Source organism: Acinonyx jubatus, chromosome B1 (assembly GCF_027475565.1).
Source record: "Acinonyx jubatus isolate Ajub_Pintada_27869175 chromosome B1, VMU_Ajub_asm_v1.0, whole genome shotgun sequence".
NCBI classification, from domain to species: Eukaryota; Metazoa; Chordata; class Mammalia; order Carnivora; family Felidae; genus Acinonyx; species Acinonyx jubatus.
In genome coordinates, this window is record NC_069382.1 from 137,218,464 (window position 1) to 137,245,661 (window position 27,198).

At 36.9% G+C, this 27,198-nt stretch overlaps 1 protein-coding gene across 1 annotated transcript in view; it reads left to right on the plus strand.

Annotated features, from left to right (window-relative positions):
- The window catches only part of ANTXR2 (ANTXR cell adhesion molecule 2), a 151,924-nt gene that overhangs the window by 42,283 nt on the left and 82,443 nt on the right, over positions 1 to 27,198 (plus strand). Inside the window, exons 8-11 of the mRNA XM_015074377.3 lie at positions 1,291 to 1,351; positions 3,366 to 3,464; positions 5,728 to 5,797; positions 18,702 to 18,780. Coding sequence (XP_014929863.2) covers positions 1,291 to 1,351; positions 3,366 to 3,464; positions 5,728 to 5,797; positions 18,702 to 18,780 — 309 coding nt within the window. The remainder of the gene's footprint in view (positions 1 to 1,290; positions 1,352 to 3,365; positions 3,465 to 5,727; positions 5,798 to 18,701; positions 18,781 to 27,198) is intronic.

Below are 27,198 nucleotides of genomic sequence, written 5' to 3' on the forward strand. Positions count from 1 at the left end.
GACAGTGGTCCTCAATTCTTTCCCCAATTCTTAATTGAACAAAGGTACACAGTCTTCAGAGGAATGAGTGTTGATTATAGGAGATAAAATAACAGACCAAGAGGAGGTCTTTGGGCATTGAAAGGTCTGTGGGTGACCATGGAATCAATCTTTTTGGTCATTTCTGAGTTTAAATAGGCCTCATCCAGAATGTCTCAGATATAAAATTTTACTGTATTTGTTTCCTAATCACTAAAGCTTCAGTTGCTTTGTGAAAAGTGGATTCACTGAGAAGTGATCTTAAAAAGTACAAATGATTCCCCTTTTCAGTGATGCATATTCAGCAGCAAAAATTACCAGCTGACTTTTAGAGTCTGACAATTTATACTTCCACTGTTATTAAAGAAAGCATAGAAAGCGTTTCTATTTCCTTCTTTCCTGTTCTAGTTACGAGCAGGAGATACTAGAGACCATTGTACGTCATCTGTCTTCAACTCTGTCAAGAAAGGAATGTCGTTCAAAGATCATCTGGAATTTGTCTGAATTTGATAATGAAGTGCAGAGCAGTTCTAAAAATAAAGACAGGATTGTTGGGTCCATTCAGGCCAGCTTATTTCATCATTGTTGTTTTTCACTTGTAGCCTTGTGCCTTGTATGGTGGTTTCCGTTTCTCAGAACAAGCTAAGAAGGGCCATTCTGTTCCTGTGCTCTGGGCATGCTGGAGTACAGAGTCTGTGTTTTTGAGGAAAATGTTGGGCTCATCTAAGGAGCCTGTGTCCTCCAACCATAAGGTTTGCTGCATACAAGGTGGGTTAGCATCCGTGGGAAAGGAGGCTGAGAAATCGGATAGAAATGCCAGAAATACAGAAGTGCTTCTTTATGGATATTGTATTGAACCTCTTAATAAAATCACATTAAATTTTCAGAATTAAAGAGGGGGTCTGATTTGCTATCTTGTTTTTGCCTAATAGGGAAAGTCAGCATTGATTTCATGGCCACCAAGAAATTTTAGAAATACAAAATCTGTATTCAAGGCTACCAGACTTTGAGGCAACATCCACTTTATTGGTGCCTATTTATATTTACTCTAATCGAGTAAGGGTTCCTACAGTCTACAATTGTAGAATATATACTGGAAGACAGCACAGAAATTTCCTAAGAGCTTGGTAGCTGTATATACGATAGTTAATAGGTTTTTCTCTGTCATCTATTAAAGTTAAGGGGAGGACCTTGAGGTTATTAGCAATCTTATAATGCACTTTACATGTTATAATTTAGTTCTCTATCTCGGTCTTCTTTTTTCCTTTTTAGATACTAGCTCAGTCATGCACTGAAATCCTGGAATTGCGGCCTTCAAGTGTCTGTGTAGGGGGTAAGTGGTTAGAATTTAAAAATACCATATAAGAAATTGTATTTTTTCCCCCTAGTTAAAATATATGATTTGAAACTCGTGTTGGAATGAGAATAACAAAATTAACTTTTTTGGCATCCTTTTCTGTAAGAATTTTTAAATAATTCCTTGAAATATTTCTATTTTAAATTCAAATTTTTTAAGATTGGAGTGTTATTTTAAATAATGAACATATTGTGTGACAGGCTTTTAGAATTTTCTGTATATTTAGTTCATGTTTGAGACCTTTCCTATGACAAGTAAAATAAAATATGATTTTTTTTCTTTTATCTGATTATACAGTCATGTATCTGTAGACTTTGAGCTCCATGATTTGATGACCGGCCCGAAGTACAGTGCCCTCCAGCTCAGGGCACAGAAGGGAGCGATGTATGGGTAGATGGCAGGAAGGAAGCAGGTGGCTTCATTAGCTAAGAACAGACTCAGGTTTTAGCATTTCCAGGCTGTCCTTACCCAAAGAGAAAGTGATTCTCTCTGGCTTGTTCTGTTTCTTCTTCTTCAAGTCTGACCTGGAGTTCATTTTAACCTGACTTTACTAGAAAAGGAAAAATATATTGGGTCTGATGGAAGAGGAAATGTGCTGTGTAATTTACCACAGAGCCTCCCAATCTCTGGATATAGTCTTAGGTTCTATATCTTTTAGACTCCCTAATTAATGGTTGAGATGTTTAAAAGGAATAGTGCATTTGAACGTCGCAAAGCATCCCTTTGCCTTTATAACTTTACTTAATCTTCATACCAGCACTATTTGACATTTTTATAATCACTGGTTCAACAGATGAGGAAACCCAGGCAGAGTGGGTCAGTATTTGCTTTAGTAATTGTCCTATTTGACTCTTGTCTATCTGACTCTGAAGCCCATGATCTTTTGCACAGTCACATTGTAAGTTTTACCTGCCCTTTATAAGTAAAATTCCTTTTATAATATACTCAATGCAGAGTGGCATAGCGATATTTTCTTGATAATACATTCCTGTATATATGTTAGATTTTGCTAGGAGATTGCTTGAGAAGATGGAGAGTTAATCACTGTTAAAATAGTTAATATGCCTTCTTCTAGCTAAATAGCAAATGTTTAATGGCCTATCAAGGTATTTGATCAGTTAACGTTTTTTTCTAGCATTTTATTTTACTGTCTAACATTTAGTGACTACTTCCCCTGTATAGAGTCCTGAGCAATATGTTGAATAAACTTCCTTTATTGACTGGTCATAGATGATTAGTAATCCAAAGTTCATGTCCTCTGCTGGGTTCTAAATCTGTATGCAAAAGAAAATGAAACCAGATTAGTAATGTCAAGAAACTGTTAAAGAACTCTGTATGGGGTGTCAGAGATTAAAGAAAATACAAAACTGTTCTAAGAAACAAAGAACATGAATAAGTAATTTTCTTTACATTCCCACATCTTAATACTTGGGAGTACAGAAAAACAAAGAGGGTTCTTTACTACTGATATTTGCCTAAGGATAGAATTTCTTCCTCCCTCTTTCTTTCTTTCTTTCTTTCTTTCTTTCTTTCTTTCTTTCTTTCTTTCTTTCTTTCCTTCCTTCCTTCCTTCCTTCCTTCCTTCCTTCCTTCCTTCCTTCTTTCTTTCTTTCTTTCTTTCTTTCTTTCTTTCTTTCTTTCTTTCTTTCTTTCTACTGGGGACAGAGAAGACAGGGTAAGGGGAAGTTCCTGTGGTACGTGGGAATAAGTGTTAGGCTTTAGTTCTAATTTCTTGGTTACTATTGGAAACCACTTTGTTTAAAAAATTAAATAATGTCACCTTTCTATGTGACAATCAATGATATCTTCCCTGAATTTCCCTAGAGGGTCCGAGAAAGCAAGTAGAATTGGAGACAACGATGTCTTCATTGTTACTAGTTGGCTGAATACTATGAAGAAATTAATTCTGTGTACCTTGACCTTTCAAGTTATGTCTTTTTATTTTTTGTAAAGCAGGGGTTAAAATGTTTGTTTTTCTTTTTGCTTCTAGAGGAATTTCAAATTGTTTTGAATGGAAGAGGATTCATCTTGGGCAGTCGGAATGGGAGTGTTCTCTGTACTTACACTGTAAATGAAACATACACAAAAAGTAGGTTCCTCATAATCTCTATGTTGCTTGAATATCTTTACAGCATATAAGTACCAAGTGTTTTCCTCTTTTTCCCAGCTGAAATCAACTATGCTATATTTTTCAATCAAGGAAGAAAGAAATGAAGTCTGGTGAGAGTACCAGTAGTAATAACAATTTTTTGTTGTTGTTGTTGTTTCATGATTACAACCTTTGTTCATAACTTAAGAGATGCTGAACCCTATCCTGAGTAGCCTCATTTTACGGGTAGTGGTCCAGTGGCTGAAAGAGTCAAATAACTTGCCTGTGGTGACACAGCCAATAATGGGCAGAGCTGAGAGTTGAACCCAGTTTTCCTAACTTGATTCTGTGTGGACTGCATCAACTGCTTGATTTAATTGCCTCTTTCTCCAGATTTATTTATTGTCACTCTTGCCTGAAAATCTAACTATCTTGGACCACTCTACTACTTATTGCCTTATTTTATGCTCACTCATTTTCTTCATCTAATGTCCCAATAATTTGCCAGTCAGCTTCTTGAGAGAGGCTTTTTGCCTTGTCGATATTTCATATATTTTATGTTTTTGAATGTTTCACGTATTTTTATCTTCAGTGCCCACCCAGCACTGTTTATTGAAAATTATCATATTTATGGAATGGGGTTTTATTTTCCCTAACATGGCTTTCAAAAAAGCAGATGAGGATAGTGTTTTTAATCTTCATTCTGAGAAAAACTCCTTAAATAGATCTTAAATATTCTGAGCGTTTTGGGTCTCTATTGAGACATTTTTTCCTTATCGATGATTATATTGGCTTCTAAAATTTTAATCTGTAAGGCAGATACCATAACTCTGTGAACTCTGGTGGAATTATGTTTTGAGAGGTGCATCTACAATTTTGCTGTTTTTCTGATGGTACTAAGCACTCCAATAGCACAGCTTTGGCTATGTACACAGCAACTGTTCAGTGTGTGTTTGTTGAATTAACGTGGTGAGGATCTCAGCATGGTAAATGTCAGAATTAATTCCTCTCTTTCCTGTTAGGATCATCATTTTGGTAAAGCAAGACAATAATATTTGTAACAAATGCTTCATAGTAGATGCTACAATTGTAGAGGACAAAGTAATTTTATTTTTATTCACTAGCCATCTGAATCTAAGAGTTAGCTTTACTTAGCTCCCTTTGGGTACGTGTTTGATTATAATATAAACATATTTATCCCTTAGCTACATAAGATTAAGTTTATTAAACTAAATTCTCAAACAAATGAGTAGAGTCAGGTTATATTTTCATCCCTCATATCCAGGATTATCCATTTGTTTATGTAACTTTTCTGAATATTTATAGTCCAGATTTTTTTGATCCTATATTATTAAAATTATTAGGGCAATTTAAGCATTCTGTTTTATGAAATGTATTTATTTATTGTAGATACAACTATTTTATTGAAGCCTTGAAATACCTTCATTCTTCTTTGGATATTCATCTTTTCTCCATTGTTTTTAAATTTTTTTTTAATGTTTATTTATTACTGAGAGACAGAGAGACACAGAGCGTGAGCAGGGGAGGGGTAGAGAGAGGGGGAGACATAGAATCTGAAGTAGGCTCCAGGCTCTGAGCTGTCAGCACAGAGCCCGACGCGGGGCTCGAACTCACAAACTGCGAGATCATGACCTGAGCCGAAGTCGGTCACTCAACCGACTGAGCCACCCAGGCGCCCCTCTCCATTGTTTTTAAATTCTGCTTTTAAAATATATATCACTTATCCTTAAAAGCCTAAGATACTTAAAAAATGGAGATGGAGAAGATGATAATTTTATAGTATCTACAAATACATGTGAATTTAGTCTAAGAAAAAAATCACAATTTACCAACACTGTATATCAGTGAGGCCTAGAATCTCTATTTTTTTCATTCTCTTTTCCTTCTCCTCTTTTTCAATGAGAATCTATTTGGTTTTTCATTCTAATATATATCTAATGTTCCACTGTTAAACCCTTCTTGCCATTATGTTTTAATATAATTTAAATATTATTTTTCAAGTTTATTTATTTATTTTGAGAGAGAGAGAGGGAGAGTGGAGGAGAGAAAGTCCCCCATATTGTCAGTGCAAAGACCAATGTGGGGCTCGATCTCACAAACCATGAGATCATGACCTGAGCTGAAATCCAGAGCCAGATGCTTAACCACCTGAGCCACCCAGGCACCCCATGTTTTTCATATTATTAATGAAACTGAGAAAAAATAAAGCTCTTTATTAATTCAGTGCCATTTTATTTTCTAGGTGTTTACCCAGTAAGTGTGGAGCTTAATTCTATGCTTTGTCCCGCACCTACACTGAATAAAGTTGGAGAGTAAGTACTTCATTTAAAACATATTAAAAACATTTTAGGTACAAATTATTAGGAAATGGTGACAAATATGCATTACTTTTTTTATTGCATCTTTTTTTTTTATGTACAGAATGAACATGAAATAGTAGTTCTAGGCAAACTACTCTGGCTAGTACTTTGACCATATATACTCTTAGTAGGTTGAAAATGCTTCAGTCAGCTTTATTGTATTTCTTAAATATTGATTAAAAGGCTCCATAAGTATTTATCTGGATGGGTAAGAGATATTGTTAGAGCCTTTAAATAATCAGAGCCAAAGCATTATTTTGAACTGTGTAGTATTAAGTTTACACATGCCCCTACACACATCTACACACACATGAGTTACAAAGTGAGATTTTGACTAATTACTATGGTGTTTAAATATCAAGATTAAAGAGCAAAAGGAGCATGGCTCAATAAGGCATACCTTGGACAAGGAAGTATTTGTGCTTTAATTTAATATCCACATCCTATAAGGTCTGTTTTCTCATGTTCTTTGGTGTGACAATATAAACCATAATGATAGCTGGTTAAAATAAAGGATGTTAGTTTGGAAGAAGAGCTTTTATTTAAATCACCTAAACAGATAATTTCGTTAGTAATTTAGTATTTCCATTTGTGATTTTTTTTTTACACTCTATTATGAAGGAAATGATTGCGGACAGTTCAGATATTCCTTAGCCCAAAAGCAGTGGAAGGAATATGTTTAGGATAATAGATAAGATACAGAATTACTTTAAATTGATCTTGCATATAGACCAGAGGCAAATAAAATATACAAGGTTTATTAGCCTCTCCTGGTTTTTCTGCTTCTGTTCTTGGCATAGCGATCCTTTTAAAACTGTTCATTTATATCACCTTTCCCTTAAATCCTTGATAATATTTCCTGTTCCACTCAGAGTGAAAATCTAAACATTGCCATGTTCTACAAGGTTCTGTAGGATCTGGCCCCTCACCATGTCAGAGTATTCATCTTCCTTTTGCCGCTTTTGGGATGGTCACACAGGCCTCTTTGCTGTTCCTCAACTACGTTGGCACTTGTATACCTGTTGTTCCCGCTGCTTGAAATGCTCTTCTCCTCGTGGCTCATTCTCACCTTCTTTAGGTCTTGTTCACATGTCACCTTCTTGGTAAACCCTTCCTGGTCACCCTATTTAATCAATACAGTCTTTCTCCTCTTGCGTTTGGCACTCCCTATTCCCTTCTCATGGTTATTTTTTTCTCCCAAGCATTTATTTTCTCTTGGGTCTCTTTCCTGCTAGGATAGATTTTGTTTTGATTCCTGCTGTATCTGTAACATCAAACACAATGCTTCGCACACAATAGATTCATAAATGTTTGCTAGATGAGAGGATGGATGCATTTTCCTCAAATATTTTGAATTACGAGTTATATTAAGAGCAAAAAAGTACCTTTGATTGCTGGGGGTGGTCAGAGACTTATATCAGGTAGGAGAAAAATGCCCAGAATCCTATGGGAGGGGCATGCCATTTAAGAGAATAGAGGGGTGCGTGGGTGGCTCAGTCGGTTGAGCGTCCAACTCTTGATTTCAGCTCAGGTCCTGATCTCACCGCTTGTGGAATCGAGCCCTGCATCAGACTCTGTGCTGACAGTGCTGAGCCTTCTCAGGATTCTCTCTCTTCCTCTCCCTCTGAGTCTCCCCAGCTCTCTTTCTCAAAATAAATAAACATTTAAAAAAAGGAAAAAGAGAACAGAAAACTATCTTGACTTTTTAATAGCAATGATTGGTTAAGGAAGACATCTTACCATCTTTTCCAAAGTAGTTATAAAATGCAGTATGCCTGTTTTATCCCAGACACTGAGTTTGTATTCTCTAGAATTTGCCTCTTTTTTTTTTTAAGAGACTATAGAGACTGCTGATATTCTTCAGTGATTTGTAGATTGACTAAATACCCAGGACATGTGATTTAAAAAAACATATAGAACATAATAAATATCAGACATGAGAAGTCATCATTTATTTGGCTTTTGACATTAATATTTCACCTACAAGAGAACTGGAGATTTGGGGGGAAGGACATTTTAGATAATTACTTTTGCTTTCTCTTGCTTTCCTGCTTTCTTTTTGGTATCAAGCACGTGATACCACTGAGGCAAAACATGAGGTTTTATTTGTTAGTATATTGGGCACTTGGGGATATCATTATTGTTCTTCTAAGTATGTTGCAAGTAATTCGGACCTTTCCTTTGCCTTGACTTTTCTTTAGATACCTCTGTAGGTGACGAGCTCTCTTATGAGATTGGATAAAAATCAACACAACTGAAACAGTTTAGCCTTGTAAGGTGACTGATGCTTAATATGTTTGCCTAATTAGCTTTTGGCTAAGAATTCAAACCCATTAAGTAGCTAGTTAGTATGTTTCAAATAAACACATCTGGCCCAAGAACGAATGAAGGGTTTTCCTGTGTGAGGGTGACAGATGTGGTGATGGTTCCCCCTGTTCTCTCACTTCAATAATTAACAACACCCTGGTGAAGTAACCCTGGATAGACAGCCTCAAAGCCAGATGCCTAGTCTCAGAGCTGGACCCATGGACATGTGCCTCATCTCATTAACCTGCTCTATCAGTTCCTTTCGCATCTTGCTGTTACTTCCTGAATTCCATTTTTGTTTGAGGATTATTCTTTTAAAAAAACCTAAACACTTGTGAATGTTAGTTTGTAAAAAGGTTAATATGAAGATGCTTTGCTTGCAGATAGGGACAAAGAATATAGCAGCAGAGCTAGGACCATAGCTTTGCATTTGGAAATTGATGTTGTGGAGTAAACAGACATTAAAACTGCCTGGGCAAATCTTATCCAGGCCTATCATTAGTTAGTGTTATTGAAATGGGTCTTTGAAGTACTTTCTTTGAGAGACATTTCTGTTTATTAAATTTTTTTATTTGATATAGATTTCCAGATTGAGATGAATGGATTCTTAATATTTATTTATTTTATTTTACTTAAGTTTATTTATCAATTTGGAGAGAGACAGAGACAGTGTGAGTGGGGAAGGGGCAGAGAGAGAGGGAGGAGGGAATCCCAACCAGGCTCTGCACTGTCAGCATGGAGTCTGACACGGGGCTCAAACTCTCGAAACCACGAGACCATGACCTGAGCTGAAACCAAGAGGTGGACACTTAACTGGCTGAGCCACCCACGTGCCCCTGGATACTTAGTTTTTAAATGGGAATAATGTAAAGGTGGTGGTAATGAGGTCGTTCTTCTGTGAGAAATCTGTAGATTGTTGGCAGTTTACTTCTGCCAGTGGCTCACTTGTACCAGTGTTTTAAGTCTGAATAGGAAAGACTGTGGAGTTCTTTGAATCCTCCCCACCGCAGGGCATTCTCCTTATGGTGTAAGTGCAGGTGTCCCCAGTACTTGAAGGATGGGCTTCTCCTCTGACCCTTGTTGAGTGAGATGTCAACAATAGCACAGCTGTTCTGCAATAGTTGAGATCCTCAAACCTGTAATTTGGCAAGAAGAGCAGAACAACTTGGGTAAATATACATAAACACATTATGAAGAAAGAAAAACAGAACAGAATGAACCAGAGCCTTATCCTACAGCTTGTTTGATAGAGATGATTTAAGGAGGCATATGGTATAGTTAAATGTGCTTTCAAAAACATTGGCCAGAATCTTCTGGCAAATATGAAATAAATATCTAAGTCAGATGAAACTGATAGTATTAGTTCTCTTAAAAGGCAATGTGGGAAGACACATGACAGAGTGTTTTGAGTAAGAAGTGGTGGGACATTAACGTGTGTGGAAATTTTTAGGCATGTGATATTGAAGGTTCATTCAGATGAATGGTGTGGCCACCTTGGGGTTAGAGCCTAACTTGGTAATAGAACCTTTTTATTTTCTTCTTCAACATTGTTAGTTTTTCAATATGATCATTTTACCTGGAATAAAATTGATTCATTCCACTTCTCTTTCTCGGCTGGACAAATTCTGCCTTTAACACAGCTTCTCACATGAACACTTCTTTTCAAAAATATACCTATGCATGCATGTGTATATATATCTATACGATACCTAATAACATTACCTTAGTAGCAGATGATATAAGAATGCCTTTATTCTCTCTTGTTTTCATTATGAGGAATGACACTTGATTTATTTATTTTTATCATAGATTCTAGGACAGTAGTTATGTCTTTACTTTGAATGTAAACATTAGAATCTTGGTGAGATGGGTTAAGGCTGAGGACCATCTCTGTTTCTTTATTTCTCTATCCCCCACCCCAGTGGTGGGGCATTTTATCTTTTTCTTTCCCATAGTGTATTGCTTTCTGATTATACTTATAAATGTGATCAGTTCACCTAATCCTTATTGGAGCTCCATCCTCAGTATTATTTTTAGTTCTGGAAATTGTCTTTTAAGAGGAACAATTAGTTGGAGCACATCTAGAGGTGGCCAACAAGATGTTGCCAAGTATGGAAATGCTAAATACGATGTAATTGAAAATACTCTAAAATATGATTCAGGCATGACATATCAGATGTCTTCAAACATCAGCTCTGTCATGTGAAAGAGCTTATTCTTTATTGCTCTAAGGAAAGGAGAAGGAAAGAGCAAAAGGTAAAGAGAGGTACATTTCAGCTCAATACAAAGAAGATCTCTAACACTTTAGAGAATGTTTTGGTAACCACAAGTGTTCAAAGACGGACAGATATATGATGAGATAGAGATATCCTTAGATATGTGTTTCAATCCTCTTAAATACTGCTTCTAAATTTTGTATTATCATTTTATTTTTACTTTTTTTTTGCTATTAATAGGGGATTTGGTTTTTTTTGGATGAAAGGCACTAAAAATGGGTGATTATTTCCAAGTATCTTTTCATTATTTTATTAAAATATGCAAAAACAGTTAGAAAGGGATTATTTTCAGGGTAATACTGTAAACATTTTCAGTACAGCTTCAGGTGTGATGGCCAGCACATTTCTGAATACAGCTTTCTGTTCTTTCTGAAATCTAGCAATTTCCCAACTGCAATGTTTGTTTTAGTATACACATATTTTGAAATATCTTAAAAAGAAATTATTTTATTCAAGAACCCTTTAACCACATTAAAAAGATATCCTATAGATATCCTTAGATAAAGCATTATTTACATATATACTTATCACTATAAGTGAAATCTAGTGAAATCTTTATTCACAAATATGAAGACTTATTTTTCAACTCTTCATCTTTATTATGCACAAAACTAACTTTTAAAAAGCTCTGCAGAGTATTTAATAGTAGTACTTGATTTCAAAATATCTTAAGTCACCATAATTTTTATAACTTTTTGAGTTGTTGCCAGCTTAATTTTCAGTACGTGCAAATTGGAGGTAAATTATTTATTACTTCTGGCAAATACCTTTCATAATTTTATTTAATTTCTTCATCTTTTTTAATGGATCATAAAATGGCATCTTTTATTGGCTACACAAGAAGTCAGTAGTAAATGAATACTTTGCAAATAGGCTACCATGGATTGAAATGTCAACCATAGTTCATGGTGTGTGAAGTTTCTTAGATCAAAGTAGCTCTAACATATGGCACTGGGCTATTCTGTTTGGGAACTCTCCTGCATCTTTAAATAAACTCACTGTGACCATTAGGACTTACTGAATTTTATTTACTTAATTATATATCACAATACTATTTAATAATTCATGTGGAATGAATTTAGTTTTATCACTATTAATTGAATACCAGTTGACATTAAAATGTACTTCAAACAATCTTTTTGCTATGGTGAGTTGTTTGGGTTTCTTCTGTCCTTCTACTTTGTTTTGTTTTTTTGTTGTTGTTTTTTGTTTTTTGTTTTTTTGCACTTAAATGAGCTCTAGACCCAACATGGGGTTTGAACTCACAACCTGGAGATCAAGAGTTGCATGTTCTATGGAAGGAGCCACCCAGGCACCCTGATCCTTCTACTTTGAAAAAAAAAAAATATTCCAAGGATGGAACCAAGAGTGTATTACGATATTTGTGAGCAATTCTGAACAATGTAGAACCAATTTATAGAAAAGGATGTTGGAAGTTTTCAGTTCTTAGACTGATCTTCCCTAACCACCCTGCATTAGGCACTGTGGGCCATTCCTGTCTCAGAAGGTTCTCCCTTTGTCTTTCATGACTTTTTATTCTCACCTAGCTGGCTGTTTCTTCTCAGATGTCGCTGCAGGCTCCTCTTCTTACTGTCCCTTGCTCTCAGTTATCACCATTGTTGGCATACTGATTCATAAATGCATGTTCTTTAAGGCTTCCTTTTCTTGCTGAGGAGCTCCAAATCTCAAGACAAGATCTTTTTCTTAGCTCTAAAGGCACTATCCGAAAGTCCATTATCTGAAAGTCTACTGCTTCACTTGGATTTCTCATGGCCCATTCAACTTGAAGCTCCCAAGTTAAGCCTAGGTACTTCTGTTCAAACCTGCTCTGTTTCCTGTGTTTCCTATGCAATCCACCTCACACCAAGGTAGAAACTGTTAAGTCATCATTAACTATTTCCTTCTTCCCACCATTAACATCCTAAATGTCCAATCATTTTTATTTTAACTCCTTAAGATCTACCAACTTTCATTTTCACACCACCCTTATTGCCACTATTTTAGTTCATTTCTGCTTTGGCTCTAATGTGAAATATACCATGACATCCATAAATGGTGTTTCTACTGTAGAATCTACTCTTCCGATCCACGTTCTACACTGTAAAAAAGAACAATATTTGTAAAAAAAACAGTTCTGACAATATTTCTACATAATTTAAAAACTCTCAAGACTAATTCCAAATGTCTAAAGATGGCATCCTGGCTTTTTCCTGATCCTTTCCTACTCCCTTTTCCAGCCTCAGGCCATATATTCTCACTCTCACATCTTGTGATGCTGCTGCGTTGAATGGTTTTAGTTCCTTGACTGTTCTGTGCCTTCCTTACCTTCCAGCCTACCAAATAGCCTCCTTCTTCGCGGATCCTTTTCTAATCTCTTTTCCTTATTATCTCCTGGTCATTATTTAGGATTCATCTTTGAGTGACTTCCTGCAGGAAGCCTTTGTTGATGTCCCCTTGGCAAAGCTGAACAAGTTGTATCTCTCACAACTAGGTCCACTAGTACTCCTGTGCTTATACCTCTTTTAGTTAATGTCACACTCTATTGTAATTGTTTATGTGGCTTCCTTTCACTTACATTGTAATACTGTGTTTTATTTGTTACCGCAGTCCTGTTACCAAGCACAGCCTAGCTTGGCCTATTGTAGCAATTTGTAAGTATTTGTTTAATTAACTAGTAATAGAATGATTGAGTGATTAAATGAATCATGAACTTATTGGCAAACGTTCATAAACCAATTTAGAGTGCAGTTTTAGGTTTGAGGTGTAAACATACAGCCCAACACAGCTATGATGTTGGGTTTAATCAGATGATGTTTTGTAACAGGAAGGAAATAACACTGAAACATTTCTGTACAGGAACCTGGATGATGTTATATTCTAGGCAGTTTTTGAACAATTTATCTGTAGTTTTACATGGCAGTGAGTAGAAAAGTTCTTTGAGCCAAAAAGTGTTAGGTAATTATTTTATTGCTGCTAGATATTCTTCTGTATTATCTGTGTTATATTTTCACTTGGTCTAAAAGGTTTATATAAAAGTACCTTGTTATTCTGAATAATCTGTTAGAAAAATAGTCAAGTGTTACAGTAATATAAGAATAACTGCTGTATCCTATGTTGGGTATTTTATGCTTATTATTTTGCCAGGCTCTCTTCCCCCAAACAACTCTGAAATAGGTAAAATTATCCCCATTTTACAGATTGAGGAATGCAAGGTTGAGAGTATAGGGACTAGGCTTCAAACCCAGGACTCCTGATTTCTCAACTTGTGGGCTAGACCTCTCCCCTTTTATAATTTTAATTGATTCTTGGGACAAATGAAAAATGAACTCTCCCCTCACCTCTCACTTCTGTGTGGAATTAGGTAAAACCAACATGGCTTTCATACATTTTCATCCATAACAAAGTGTCTATCAACTGTGAGTGTGGGTTCTGTTAGTAATACACTAACCAGAAGTAGGGGTTATGTAGGAATGAGCAATGCATAGATACGAATGGAAATGACATAAAATAAGATGGCAAACATTAAATATATGTATTGGAATTTTGAGTCAACAAAAGGTCAGGGTATTAGGTTTGGGTTAGAGGGTGAGGTGGCTTTACCAATCTGCATGCAAAGGAGCAGCATACCTTTGGGCAAAGGTATCATTCATGTGCCAGTATCATACCAATAATTTCAAAAACGTTTCACTAAAGAAACAACAACATTTAAATGTAAGAGTAACTTTTGGAGCGTGTTTTTCGTGTTATCTTAGCAGTTAGTAAATGCCATTCTAGTTAACCATGAGCAATATGGTAAATGTATTAGTATGAGCAATATGGTAAATGAATGTAGTAAAAACCTGGAGGAGTGTTACTGCCGATGAGAGAAATTTAAATGTAAGATTCTCACATATTTATCAGGGATGAAAGAAGTATGTGGTAGAAATAAAAGAAGCACTTGGACTCCAGAGTCAGAGAAGTTTAAGGTTTGGGCAAGTTACCTTTGTAAGCTTCAGTTTCCTCTCTTGGGAAGTGGAGAAAATGCTGCTGCCTAGCTCAGGGGGTCTCTGTGAAGATTAAATGAGAGGAGAGCCGTGTGTCTGGCTCGTAGTAGGGACTCGATAAACGCCATCGTTATCAATGCTCCTGCTGATGGCCATGCTCTGCTCTCAAGAAGGTAAAGATCATATTGTTTCAGTTGAGTCCACATGTCAAAAGAAACATCAGGTGCCTTTCCATCTGTGGAGACTTGTCTCAGTTTTATGTGAAACCAGCCACATGATACTAGACTGAGTTTTGGAGACAACTGCAGTTATATTGGCTGCCTAGAAGATCTCGTTGGCATGCATTTCTACTAGAGGAAAGAACTTTGTTGTAAAATAGATCTTCTGTTCTTATTCCACTTGGATAAGCATTAAAATCCTTTTTTCTTTTTTTCTCAGTCTGGAAGCATCAAAATTTTTAATGTTTCCTTCATTAATTAGAGAACTGGTTTATTTCTGGTGAGTTCTAAGTGCCAGGTTATAAACAACTTCAGTCAGTATCTGCTGAACGCATAAAAGTTGAATCAGTAAGATTATTTGCAACAATCATACATTATTGTGAATCAGATAGTCCCTTCCCCCAAACTAAAACCATACTTACCATGTCATATGCTTTCTGGTACATTTCAAAGTAGAGGAATTGGGAACTAGGAAAGATTATTTTTGGATTCAACTCTGCTTACTCTTCAAAAAAAGTAAATAAAACAAGGCACTTGGTTCTGCAGAATAAGCAATTGGGTTTAAGTTTTCTTTCTTAAATAAACCACTTGGCATTCTGTGTTGAACTAGTTCAAAAGTTCAAACAAGTTGGTATAAATATCTTAAGTTCTCATTCTTTTCTGGATATAGCTAAACCTTTTTTTTTTAACAAAGTATTTTGAAGGGAATAATTTAAAGAAATATTTTAAACAGAAGTATTACTGATTTTTGAAGAAGAGTTCAGCTTCGGGTTTGCTAGGAGTATCTTTCCTGGTGTCTCTTGTTCCTGTGTGAATCCAAACTAAATATCACAGTGAGAAAAGAAACACACTAAGGACTCTGATTTCAACAAGCTTGCGTGGTCTGATGGAAAGACTTCAAAATTAGTTAGAACCCTAGCTTTACCACTTTAGGCAAGGTAATTAGCATTTCTGGGCCTGATGTACCCCATCTGCACAACTGTGAAACTACTACTTTCTTTAAGGGCTGTTGTGACGATGAATGAGATGATGTTCATAAAATGCCTAGGCTGGGTATCTGGCACATAGCAGGGACTAAATAATATTTCTCATCCCCCATCTCTGGCATCGTAATTGAAATTTTACCAGTGGTTTGAGATTGCTTTCTTTTATCAGAATTCTTTGTAAGTAGTAGTGAATTTGGCTTTCAATTCAAGGAATAGAGAAGAAAACTTCAAAATATAACATTTTGTTGATTCAGAGTAATTCAGGCAAAGTTTTTAGCTATTAATTCTTGGAACTTAGAATATTTTCGGAGAATGGGAACATGGCACTGTATAGAAGTTAGATTACCAAAATGTTATCTACTACTTTCTGCCTTAATGAATAGATAGCTTTGAAATATTGGCATTCCAATTATTATAGGATAATATACTGTGTAAACTATTTTGGAAAAGGGCTGTTTCCTTAATATTTTAAAATCCCCTTGTCATTTTTTCCCCTTTTGATATCTTAGAGCTATTTTTTAGAAAGTTACCAACTCCTGGCTGACTGATCACAAATAATTGCTAGAATCTGAATTAATGAAATTTTAACTATTATTAATTATCTTAAAATTTGAAATCATGTTTCCAAAGTAAGAGCTGTATTCTAATTCTGATGTATCTTAGCCATGAAAAAAAGAAATTATTCTTTCTTCTTGTACCTTTGTCAAGATATTTTTTTTTAATATATGAAATTTATTGTCAAATTGGTTTCCATACAATACCCAGTGCTCATCCCAAAAGGTGCCCTCCTCAATACCCATCACCCACCCTCCCTTCCCTCCCACCCCCCACCAATGCTCAGTTTGTTCTCAGTTTTTAACAGTCTCTTATGTTTTGGCTCTCTCCCACTCTAACCTCTTTTTTTTTTTTTTTCCTTCCCTTCCCCCATGGGTTTCTTTTAAGTTTCTCAGGATCCACATAAGAGTGAAACCATATGGTATCTGTCTTTCTCTGTATGGCTTATTTCACTTAGCATCACACTCTCCAGTTCCATCCACGTTGCTACAAAAGGCCATATTTCATTCTTTCTCATTGCCACGTAGTATTCCATTGTGTATATAAACCACAATTTCTTTATTCATTCATCAGTTGATGGACATTTAGGCTCTTTTCATAATTTGGCTATTGTTGAGAGTGCTGCTATAAACATTGGGGTACAAGTGCCCCTATGCATCAGTACTCCTGTATCCCTTGGATAAATTCCTAGCAGTGCTATTGCTGGGTCATAGGGTAGGTCTATTTTTAATTTTCTGAGGAACCTCCACACTGCTTTCCAGAGCGGCTGCACCAATTTGCATTCCCACCAACAGTGCAAGAGGGTTCCCGTTTCTCCACATCCTCTCCAGCATCTATAGTCTCCTGATTTGTTCATTTTGGCCACTCTGACTGGTGTGAGGTGATATCTGAGTGTGGTTTTGATTTGTATTTCCCTGATAAGGAGCGACGTTGAGCATCTTTTCATGTGCCTGTTGGCCATCCGGATGTCTTCTTTAGAGAAGTGTCTTTTCATGTTTTCTGCCCATGTCTCACTGGATTATTGGTTTTTTGGGTGTAGAGTTTGGTGAGTTCTTTATAGATTTTGGATACTAGCCCTTTGTCCGATATGTCATTTGCAAATATCTTTTCCCATTCCGTTGGTTGCCTTTTAGTTTGGTTGGTTGTTTCCTTTGCTGTGCAGAAGCTTTTTTATCTTCTTAAGGTGCCAGTAGTTCATTTTTGCTTTTAATTCCCTTGCCTTGGGGATGTGTCGAGTAAGAGATTGCTACGGCTGAGGTCAGAGAGGTCTTTTCCTGCTTTCTCCTCTAGGGTTTTGATGGTTTCCTGTCTCACATTCAGGTCCTTTATCCATTTTGAGTTTATTTTTGTGAATGGTGTGAGAAAGTGGTCTAGTTTCAACCGTCTGCATGTTGCTGTCCAGTTCTCCCAGCACCATTTGTTAAAGAGACTGTCTTTTTTCCATTGGATGTTCTTTCCTGCTTTGTCAAAGATGAGTTGGCCATACGTTTGTGGGTCTAGTTCTGGGGTTTCTATTCTATTCCATTGGTCTATGTGTCTGTTTTTGTGCCAATACCATGCTGTCTTGATGATGACAGCTTTGTAGTAGAGGCTAAAGTCTGGGATTGTGATGCCTCCTGCTTTGGTCTTCTTCTTCAAAATTACTTTGGCTATTCGGGGCCTTTTGTGGTTCCATATGAATTTTAGGATTGCTTGTTCTAGTTTCGAGAAGAATGCTGGTGCAATTTTGATTGGGATTGCATTGAATGTGTAGATAGCTTTGGGTAGTATTGACATTTACCTTTGTCAAGATATTTTGATGTCCTAGGATCATCTACAACAAATACCTACATGGACATTGCATTCTCGTTTTTCTTCAGTTTCTCTCTCCTGTATTATCACTTTCTCTATATTTTAACCTTGAATGGTTTATTATTTCCAATTATTTATTTATTTATCTATCTATTTTTTAAGAATTTTTTTTAATGTTTATTTTTGACAGAGAGACAGAGCGCAAGTAGGGCAGGGACAGAGAGAGAGGGAGACACAGAATCCAAAGCAGGCTCCAAGCTCTGAGCTGACAGCTCAATGTGCGGCTCGAACCCACAAACCATGAGATCATGACCTGAGCAGAAGTTGGACACTTAACCTACTGAGCCACCCACGTACCCCTCCAATTTTTTATTCTTAATAATCTTGTGATGGTAGTAATGTCTGAAGATAGGGGAAATATGGTAAATAGGATCTAAGTGGGTTTTTTTTTTTTTTTTAATCCTTTTTAGGGTATTGGGAAGACAGCCTCAGCATTTCTCTCAAGGAATTTTTTAATGTTACTATTTATGTTAATCTTTCTTTTAGGAACAATTAGATCATTTAAGGAATTTGCCTCTGGCTACTAAGTAATGACTGGAGCTAAGAAAGAAAAAAGTTGGGATAACTGATCAAAAGTAAACATTCTTGCTTGTTTTGAATTATATGCAGAAATAAAAATCTCCCACAATCCTCTCGTTTTTAATTTATTTTTAATTATTGTTTCTTTCATTTTCTTTCAGAACTCTTGATGTTTCAGTGAGCTTTAATGGAGGAAAATCTGTTATCTCAAGCTCATTGATAGTCACAGCCACAGAATGTGTAAGTAAAAAGTTGCATAAAGTTACTTTTTAAAAATGATTCCATCCAGAAATAATTTACAGATTCTGAGTACTGTTGCATATTATAATAAGGAAGATGCCAACAATGACACTGGAGAGCACCACAAGGAAAACTTTGTATAGAATTCATTCTAGATTCTGTTTTTTTCCTTTAGTCTCATTAAAAAGAGATTTTAAGATAGGATAAATTTTGTTCTGATATTCATAAAATTCAGAAGTCATTTAAAATCAAAATAAGGTAGGAGAATGATTTTCAAATGAAACATTTTTATTAAAACATTAATTATCAAAATGGAATAATTTTTTTTGTGTGTGTTATGAAGATTGGGTTATTGTGTCTAAGACATTGATCATGTTTTTGAAATTATGAGTGTGTTTTAATGGTGAGCTCATATTTTTGTCCCTTTTAAATGTTGGTGCTTTCTAACATGAGTAAATAATTTGATTTCAATAGTTTGCTATATCTTAGTTTGAAACTCTGTTTTAGTTGAGATGATTGATTTGTATTACCTAAGATGCAATAATTTCAAATGTAAACTTTGTTGTTAAGATAGTGTTTTCCTTGTAGATAATTTTTAGGGTTCATGGAAAGTTTTCATATTCAGTTGAACATGAAAACAGAAAGCACTAAAAGGGACTGATCACATGGCTATTATTTTTATGAGTATATTATCTTTGTAAAAAATACAGTAATCAAAGCAAGAAACCCCAAATTCTTGCCCTTCAAAATACCAAAATTACAAACCAAAACATTTTCTCACATCTCATGGTTGCATGGGTTTATATTTTGATCTTCATTTTTTAAGAAATGTTTTTATTTTTATTTATTTTGAGAGAGAGGGGGAGAGAGAGCAGGAACGGGACAGAGACAGAGGGAGAGAATCCCAAGCAGGCTCCACGTTGCCAGGGCAGAGGACTTGAATCCACAAACCATAAGATTATGACCTGAGCCTAAATCAGGAGTCAGATGCTTAACTGACTGAGCCACCTAGGTGTCCCTTCCTTCAAAAAACAAAGTAACTCAATATTATCTGTATAGAGACAGTTGTCTTTCTCACTGTAAGAAAACATTGCAAGGAAAACAAACATCCATAAGGACCTTGGGCCACTACTAAATTTTCTGGACAACTCTTTATCAACACCTGTCTCTGTTTGAAAATATCTAGGTTTTTTTTCTCTCTTCATTTGCAATTCATGTTGCAATTTGCAAGTTTTCTTGTCTTTCAGGATGTGGTTAGATTACAAATTACATAGTTTCTCAGTGATTAGCTCACTAAATGATACTCTTTCTCTGTCCTTCCTCTTATTCTGTTCCTCTAGCCATCTCTTCTCATCCTTGTATAGGATACAAAGACTTGTATCCCATAGGCACTCACAATTTTGGTGTGCAGGGAAGCTGAGGTTAAATGACTCATTTTCGAATTTACAAGTCATTGTACTTTTAAGGGAGTCTTCTAGGTCTTTCCGGTTCTCAGGAGAGCACATTGTGAGTCAAGGTAGTTTAAGAGTAAGGTGATTTTAGAAAGAGTGACATTGGTTGTGTCAGAGATGGAGAGAGTGAAGGTGCAAGTTGTAATATTAAGTAAGGGATCAAAGTAATTTTTGTTGCAAACGTGAGATATGAATAAAGACTTGAGGAAGGTGTGAACGTGAACCCTGAAGACCACCCAAGGGAAGAGTGTTTTATGCAGCAGGAGCAGCTAGAACAAAGCCTAAAGGGTCATTCTGTCTGACAAGTTTAAAGCAAAGCAAGGTGGCCAGTGGGCTGGAATGGAGGTATCCTGGGAGAGCAGGAGTCTCAAGAAGAGTAGGAGAGAATGGGGGGGGGGAGGGGAAGGGGACCGATTGGATAGGGTTTTGTAAGTCATTAAGGACGTGAGTTTTTCTTCTGAGTGAATTGGGAAGCCATTGTAAGGTGACATGATATGACTTAATACTTTGAAAGGATCATTCTGGCTACTGTGTATAAATAGATTTTGCAGAGAGGGGCAAATGTGGAAATACAGAGACTAATTCCTTGCCAAATTCAGTAATCTAGGAGAGGGGAGAATGACTCCACTAAATGTGAGATGGTGAGAAGTGATTGGATTTGAATACATCTGTGTAAAGGTGGAATCTATGGGATGCCTAGACAGAGTAGATGTGGGTGTGAGAGAAGGACATTCACAGTAATTCTTTTTTTTATTTAAAAAAATTTTTTTAATGTTTATTTATTTTTGAGAGAGACAGAGACAGAGCTTGAGTGGGGGAGGGTCAGAGAGAGAGGGAGACACAGAATTGGAAGCAAGCTCCAGGCCCCGAGCTGTCAGCACAGAACCCGATGCGGGGCTCGAACCCACGGATGGTGAGATCATGACCTGAGCCAAAGTCGGATGCCCAACCTACTGAGCCACCCAAGCACCCCCACAATAATTCTAAGTGTTTTCACATGAGGGACTAGAAGAACGTGTTGTCATCAGGTAGAGCAGTGTTTGGAAGAAGATGAGGACTTCTTTTGTTTTGGAAATGTTGAGTGAAAGATGTCTATACAGCCATTTCAGTGGAAATATCATAAAGCTGTTGAATATACAAGTCGGGAATTCCAGAGAGAGGTCTGGGTTGAAAGTACACATTTGGGCATTGTATAAGAGTGAAGTAGTCAATGAAATTCCACATGATTTTTACTGAAAAAAGAAAAAGAAAGTGACTTTCAAGAGGTTAGAGCAAGAAGAGAAAGAGCACCAGAGAAAGGTTTTGTTTTGTTTTAATTTGGAGAATAGTTGACATACAGTATTGTATTAGTTTCTGGCGTACAGCATGGCTGATTTGATATTTACGTACATTTCGAAATGGTGACCGCCATAAGTGTAGTTACCATCTGTCACTATACAGAGTTGTTACCATATTACTGACTATGTTCCCTGTGCTGTACGTTATATCCCCATGTTTCATGTGTTTTATAACTGGAAGATGGTACTTCTTAATCCCCTTCACCAGTTTCATCCATACCCCCAAATCCCTCCCCTTTGGCAACCACCAGTTTGTTTTTGAGAAAGGTTTTGTATTCATGGAGAAATCAGGATAAACTGGGTCCTGAAAGGAAAGCAGGACCTAGGCAAGAAGAAAGGAGGGAAAAGCCGATTACAGATGAAGAGAAAAATGAAATTGAGGGTGGATGTATTTGATTGGAGTGAAGATGGGAGGGAATCTTGAAAATAGAAAATTTAGACCAGATTATCAGTAGCCTCAAAGACGAAAACAACCAGGTGGAGTTTAGAGTTCATCCCATAGGCCTGTGGTTCCTAAACCCCAGTGCACAGAAGTCCGTGCTGAAATGAAAAAAGAAAAGAAAATGGATTATATTTTTCATAATGCTAGATTTATTCAACTTGAAAGAATTCTTTTATTCTGAAATTGTTCTTTCTGCCACTTTAATTTTGCAATATCCTTTAACTGAAGAAAGGATAACTGTAATAATTTGTTGGATCAGCCCTTCCTTCGTTTTTTATTCTCTCCTTCCCTCTCTCTTCCCTCCTGGCTCTCCTTTCTTCCTTGGAATGGGAGAAATATGTAACAATAAAGAAAAACTGCACTCAACAACGTTAAACAGGTAAGGAAGACCTTATTCAAGGTTATTATAAGGGTGCCTGACTGGAGCATGTGACTCTTGATCTTGGGGTTGTGGGTTCAAGCCCCACATTGGGTACAGAGATTACCACAAAATAAAATCTTGGGGTGCCTGGGTGGCTCAGTCGGTTAAGCGTCCGACTTCGGCTCAGGTCATGATCTCACAGTTCGTGAGTTCGAGCCCCGCATCGGGCTCTGTACTGACAGCTCAGAGCCTGGAGCCTGCTTCCGATTCTATGTCTCCCTCTCTCTCTGGCCCTTCCCCTCTTGAGCTCTGTCTCTCTCTCAGAAATAAGTAAACATTAAAAAAATAATAATAATAAAATAAAATAAAATCTTAAAAAAAAAAAGACTATTGCAATAGGGGAGAGATTGAACTCAACAGAGGTGGGACAAGGGAGGGGAAGGAATTGCAGGCCACCTGTATATGCTAACTGGTTTTACCCAAAATAGAAATAAACTTTCTCTTATTTTACTGACGGGGTAGTGTTAAGATTTGGAGCTAGGCACCCATGAAGTTAGGCTACTGCCCTTCCACAGACACTGGGAGATAGGGTTACCATCTTGTTTGGTGAATACATTTCAAAGGGGTAGCTCTCAGGTTGAGAGAGACCTTCCCCCTTGGATCTGTGAAACTGGAAAGAGACTTAAATATATTTCAAAAAGGGAGGGAAAGATTTTGCAATTAGAAGTTTTCTTTTTTTTCTTTTTTTTTAAGCTATGAGCACAGTGCCAGACCATTCAATATTTATTCAATCAAGAATGCTAATTCAGCTGTATATATACTAACAGGAGGAGACAGATATGCAAACATATCAGGGCAATGGTATTATACAACAGATAACACTGTTATCTGTGTGAAGTAGGTATTATTTTTTTTCAATATATGAAATTTATTGTCAAATTGGTTTCCATACAACACCCAGTGCTCATCCCAAAAGGTGCCCTCCTCTATACCCATCACCCACCCTCCCCTCCCTCCCACCCCTTGCAATTAGAAGTTTTCTAAAGTAGATTCTCTCAAAAAAAAGGGAGGTCATGGACTTATTGCCAAGAGGAAACTTATCTGAAGTTTAATCAAGATGAGGAAAAATGTAAGCCTATGTTGGTCAATAGAATTAGTGAAGTGAATGAGAGAAGGAACAGTTCAAGAAATGGGAAAACCAGGACACTTACTATATAAAGGAGCCGAAGGAAGATGGAACTCCAATATGAAAAGAAGGCAGCATTAAGTGTGTCAGAGAGGTGAAAGAGGAAAGGTCAGAGGGGTCACAGTTACCTTGATGCTTCAGTCTAGGTTGATGATGTATAGTTTTCTGTGGGAATTTTATTATTCCAGTAATTATTATAGGATAATAAATACTATAATTTTCATTATTGTATTGCTAATAATCATAGCATAATTCATTTTTCCTATTAGAATAGTCATTGTTTTGTACTCAAACTCAAATACCTCTAGTGTGTGGCAGTGATATTATATAACATTTGTAGATGTGAAAAGTGAGACCATTGCCATGAGATGCTCCTGCTGATGTGTGCATTAAATCTCTTTTCAAAACAGACTAGGATAGTGGGTAAGATGATGATAAACACTCGGGTGTTGTATTAAGTGGTATTCAGTCTGTCAGGCATTTACTAACTGATGAGATGCAGTTAGTAGTATTACTCATTCTAGGATGATGCTTTTGGCTTTCACAGATATTTGAAAGCCAATGAAAATAAAACACCATTGCTTTGGCAATCGATTAATCCTCATAGAAATCCCACAAATAAAGCAGCCCTTCTGTGTGCTCCCAGGGCATCCAGGCTCAGTTCTGTTAAGGCACTACGTCACTGAACTGTAATTTCCTGTTTACTTCTGGGCTTTTCTTACTTGTTTCGAGATATTGACAGCAGGGCCTGTCTCACTCCCTGCCTTCCTCCCAGTGCTTGGTCCTTACACAGGGCTTGTGCTCCAAAATTATTTGTTAAATGAATGGATGTAGATCTAGTTTACAAGTGGGCAAATGAAGCTTTGATTTATGAGATTTAAGATTAGGGCCCAAGGAGGGCTTGTATTTAGACAGTCATCTCTCTTTATCTATGTCAGAAGATCTCCTAAATGTGTCTCTGCTTAAAAAAAAAATAGTGAAAGGTATCTTTCTTCCCCCTTTGAACCACTGTTCTTCTGACTCTTGACATAACAGTATCAAAAATGTTTCTTGAGCACACAATGCCAGACACTGTGCTAAGCACTATATATGTGCTAAGCACTTTATGACTTCATTTAATACTTAAAACTTAAGAGGAGGCTCTTACTGTTACCTTAATCTTACAGATGAGGAACAGAGAGCCACCTCTTAATCTCTCGTACACATATATGCAAACACATCAGAAGGTGCTTCTTCTATTAGGTAGACCCAACCCTCAGCAGGGGGTATGGCTTGATGAGAAAGAACATCGGTTGATTTTAGCTCTCACTGCCCCTGAGAGGGGGCACATGGAGCCTGGAGTCTCTAAAGGTTAAATTATCTGCTCATATCAAGTAGGTGGCAGAATCAACAATTGAATCCAAGTCTGTCTCCGCCCACCCTGGCCTGACCACTTGTGCAATCTGCCATTTGTAACTAGGTCCTAATTTGATTTATATAAAACAGGGGTTGGCAACTTTTTTTTTTCCTGTAAAAGGTCAGATAGTAAATATTTCAGGGTTTCAGGGCTACACAATTTCCATCACAGCTACTCAACTCTGCCATTCTAGCACAAAGGCATCTGTAAATACTATGTAAACAAATCCATGTGGCTGGTTCAACAAAGCTATGTATACTGAAATTTGAATTTTATGTAACATATTCTTTTATTATTATTATTATTTGAGAGGGAAATGGGAGAGGGGCAGAGGGAGAGACACAGAGAGAGAGAATCCCAAGCAGGTGCCATACTAAGCGTGGAGCTCGATGGAGGGCTTGATCCCACAACCTGGGATCATGACCTGAGCTGAAATCAAGAATTGGACAATCAACTGGCTGAGCCACCCAGGCGCCCCATAATGTTTTTGTTTTTGTTTTTGTTTTTGTTTTAATTTCTTTTGGCTATGTAGTAAGATAAAAGAAAAAAAATCTTAACTTGCCAGGGGTTTTATGAAACACATGAGCTGATTTGGCCTTTGGGACATAGTTTGCTAATTCCTGATATCAAATGTTCCAAAAGAATCCAGGACATGAAATCATCACCCATTCTGTTACTGATTTTTCTTCCCTGAACTCTAAATACATAGAAACAAAAATTGTGGAGACCCATTTCCCCTTCTCTGAGTCTCTCTTTGTTTTTTGTTTTTTGTGGTTTTTTGTTTGTTTGTTTGTTTGTTTGTTTGTTTAATGTGGTTGCTGTGATTAATTATTTTCTGGGTAGCTTACAACACTTTTGAAATTTTTGAGTGATTCCTTTCTCATAGTTATTTTGCAAGTACAGTACTGACTGATTTGTTTAAAAAGTTTTTTTTAATGCTTATTATTATTATTTTTTTTGAGACAGACAGAGACAGAGTATGAACGGGGGGAGGGGCAGAGAGAGAGGGAGACACAGAATCCAAAGCAGCCTCCAGGCTCTGAGTTGTCAGTACAGAGCCTGATGCGGGACTCGAACTCATGAGCAGTGAGATCATGACCTCAGCCGAAGTCGGACACTTAACCGACTGAGCCACCCAGGCGCCTGTGACTGATTTGTTTTTATACTTCTATGATTCTCTCAGCCAGAATTTCACTTACATTAGGCAGAGTGAAGTTTTTGATTGGAAAACTTACTTTTAATGTAGTAAAGGAAATCAGATGCAGATGAAATTAAAAAACTTAGTGTGTCCAGGATGACTACAAAATATGTTCTTTCTACCCCACTGTCGAGCTCAAGGCTCTGGTATGTCCTCAGTTAACCCTTAAAAGAGTTTTGGCTTCATAGCTATAACCATCATCTGGGTAGTAAGTCTCAAACTGGACTCCTCAGCTAACTTGCACAACCTACTCTTCACAGACATGTGAGAATGCCATTTTTTCAAAACTATGGTTAGAAAGATTCAGTCCAACAAATGGCCAAAAGAAAGGTTATCCAACAAATGGACATTAATCCAACCGATGGCCAAGTCTCTCTGTATTAAAAAGAAATACCACTTTTGAGAACTTTGTGTTTCATACCCTCTCTTCAGCTTCTTCAGGTGCTACTAAATCCCCTCTGCCTATGTTCCACCCAAAGTTGTCTTTCTCTTGTCCTTGAAGAAGCCACTATTTCTACCATACTTTCTCCCTGCGCTTTCTTACTTCCTCAAAGTGGTCCTCTTAGAACTATAGACCAGGTTCATCTCTACTTGTCTCTATCGTAGTTGCCTTCCTTGCTCAAACCTTGCTCAAGGTTTGTCTCTCCAACTAACCTGTGGGCTTCATGAAGACTTGTCCAACTTGGTAACTTTGGCACCTACTTATTTAAAAAGTGGCTTGTAGTTTCTGCCTGTGACACAGATCTATGTGTCATCATGGCTAGTTTCATTTGTCTCTTAAGTCTGCAGTTTTCATCTTGCTGTCTGCTCTTAGGACTGAAGTCTATGTGTTTGACCTTTCCTTAATTTGTTTATAAAGCTATGTGAACAATGAAATTATTTCCCTTTCAAGATGAAGTCTTTCATGCTCGGATAATGGCTCTGGAAAATGAAAACAATAGAACTGGGAAAGCCTGAATTTGTATCCAGTTAACTGAGCTAATTTCTGGGACTGGGGCATCCAGGGACTGTGTCATATACTTACGGCACTGATGGCAAGGTTGGGCT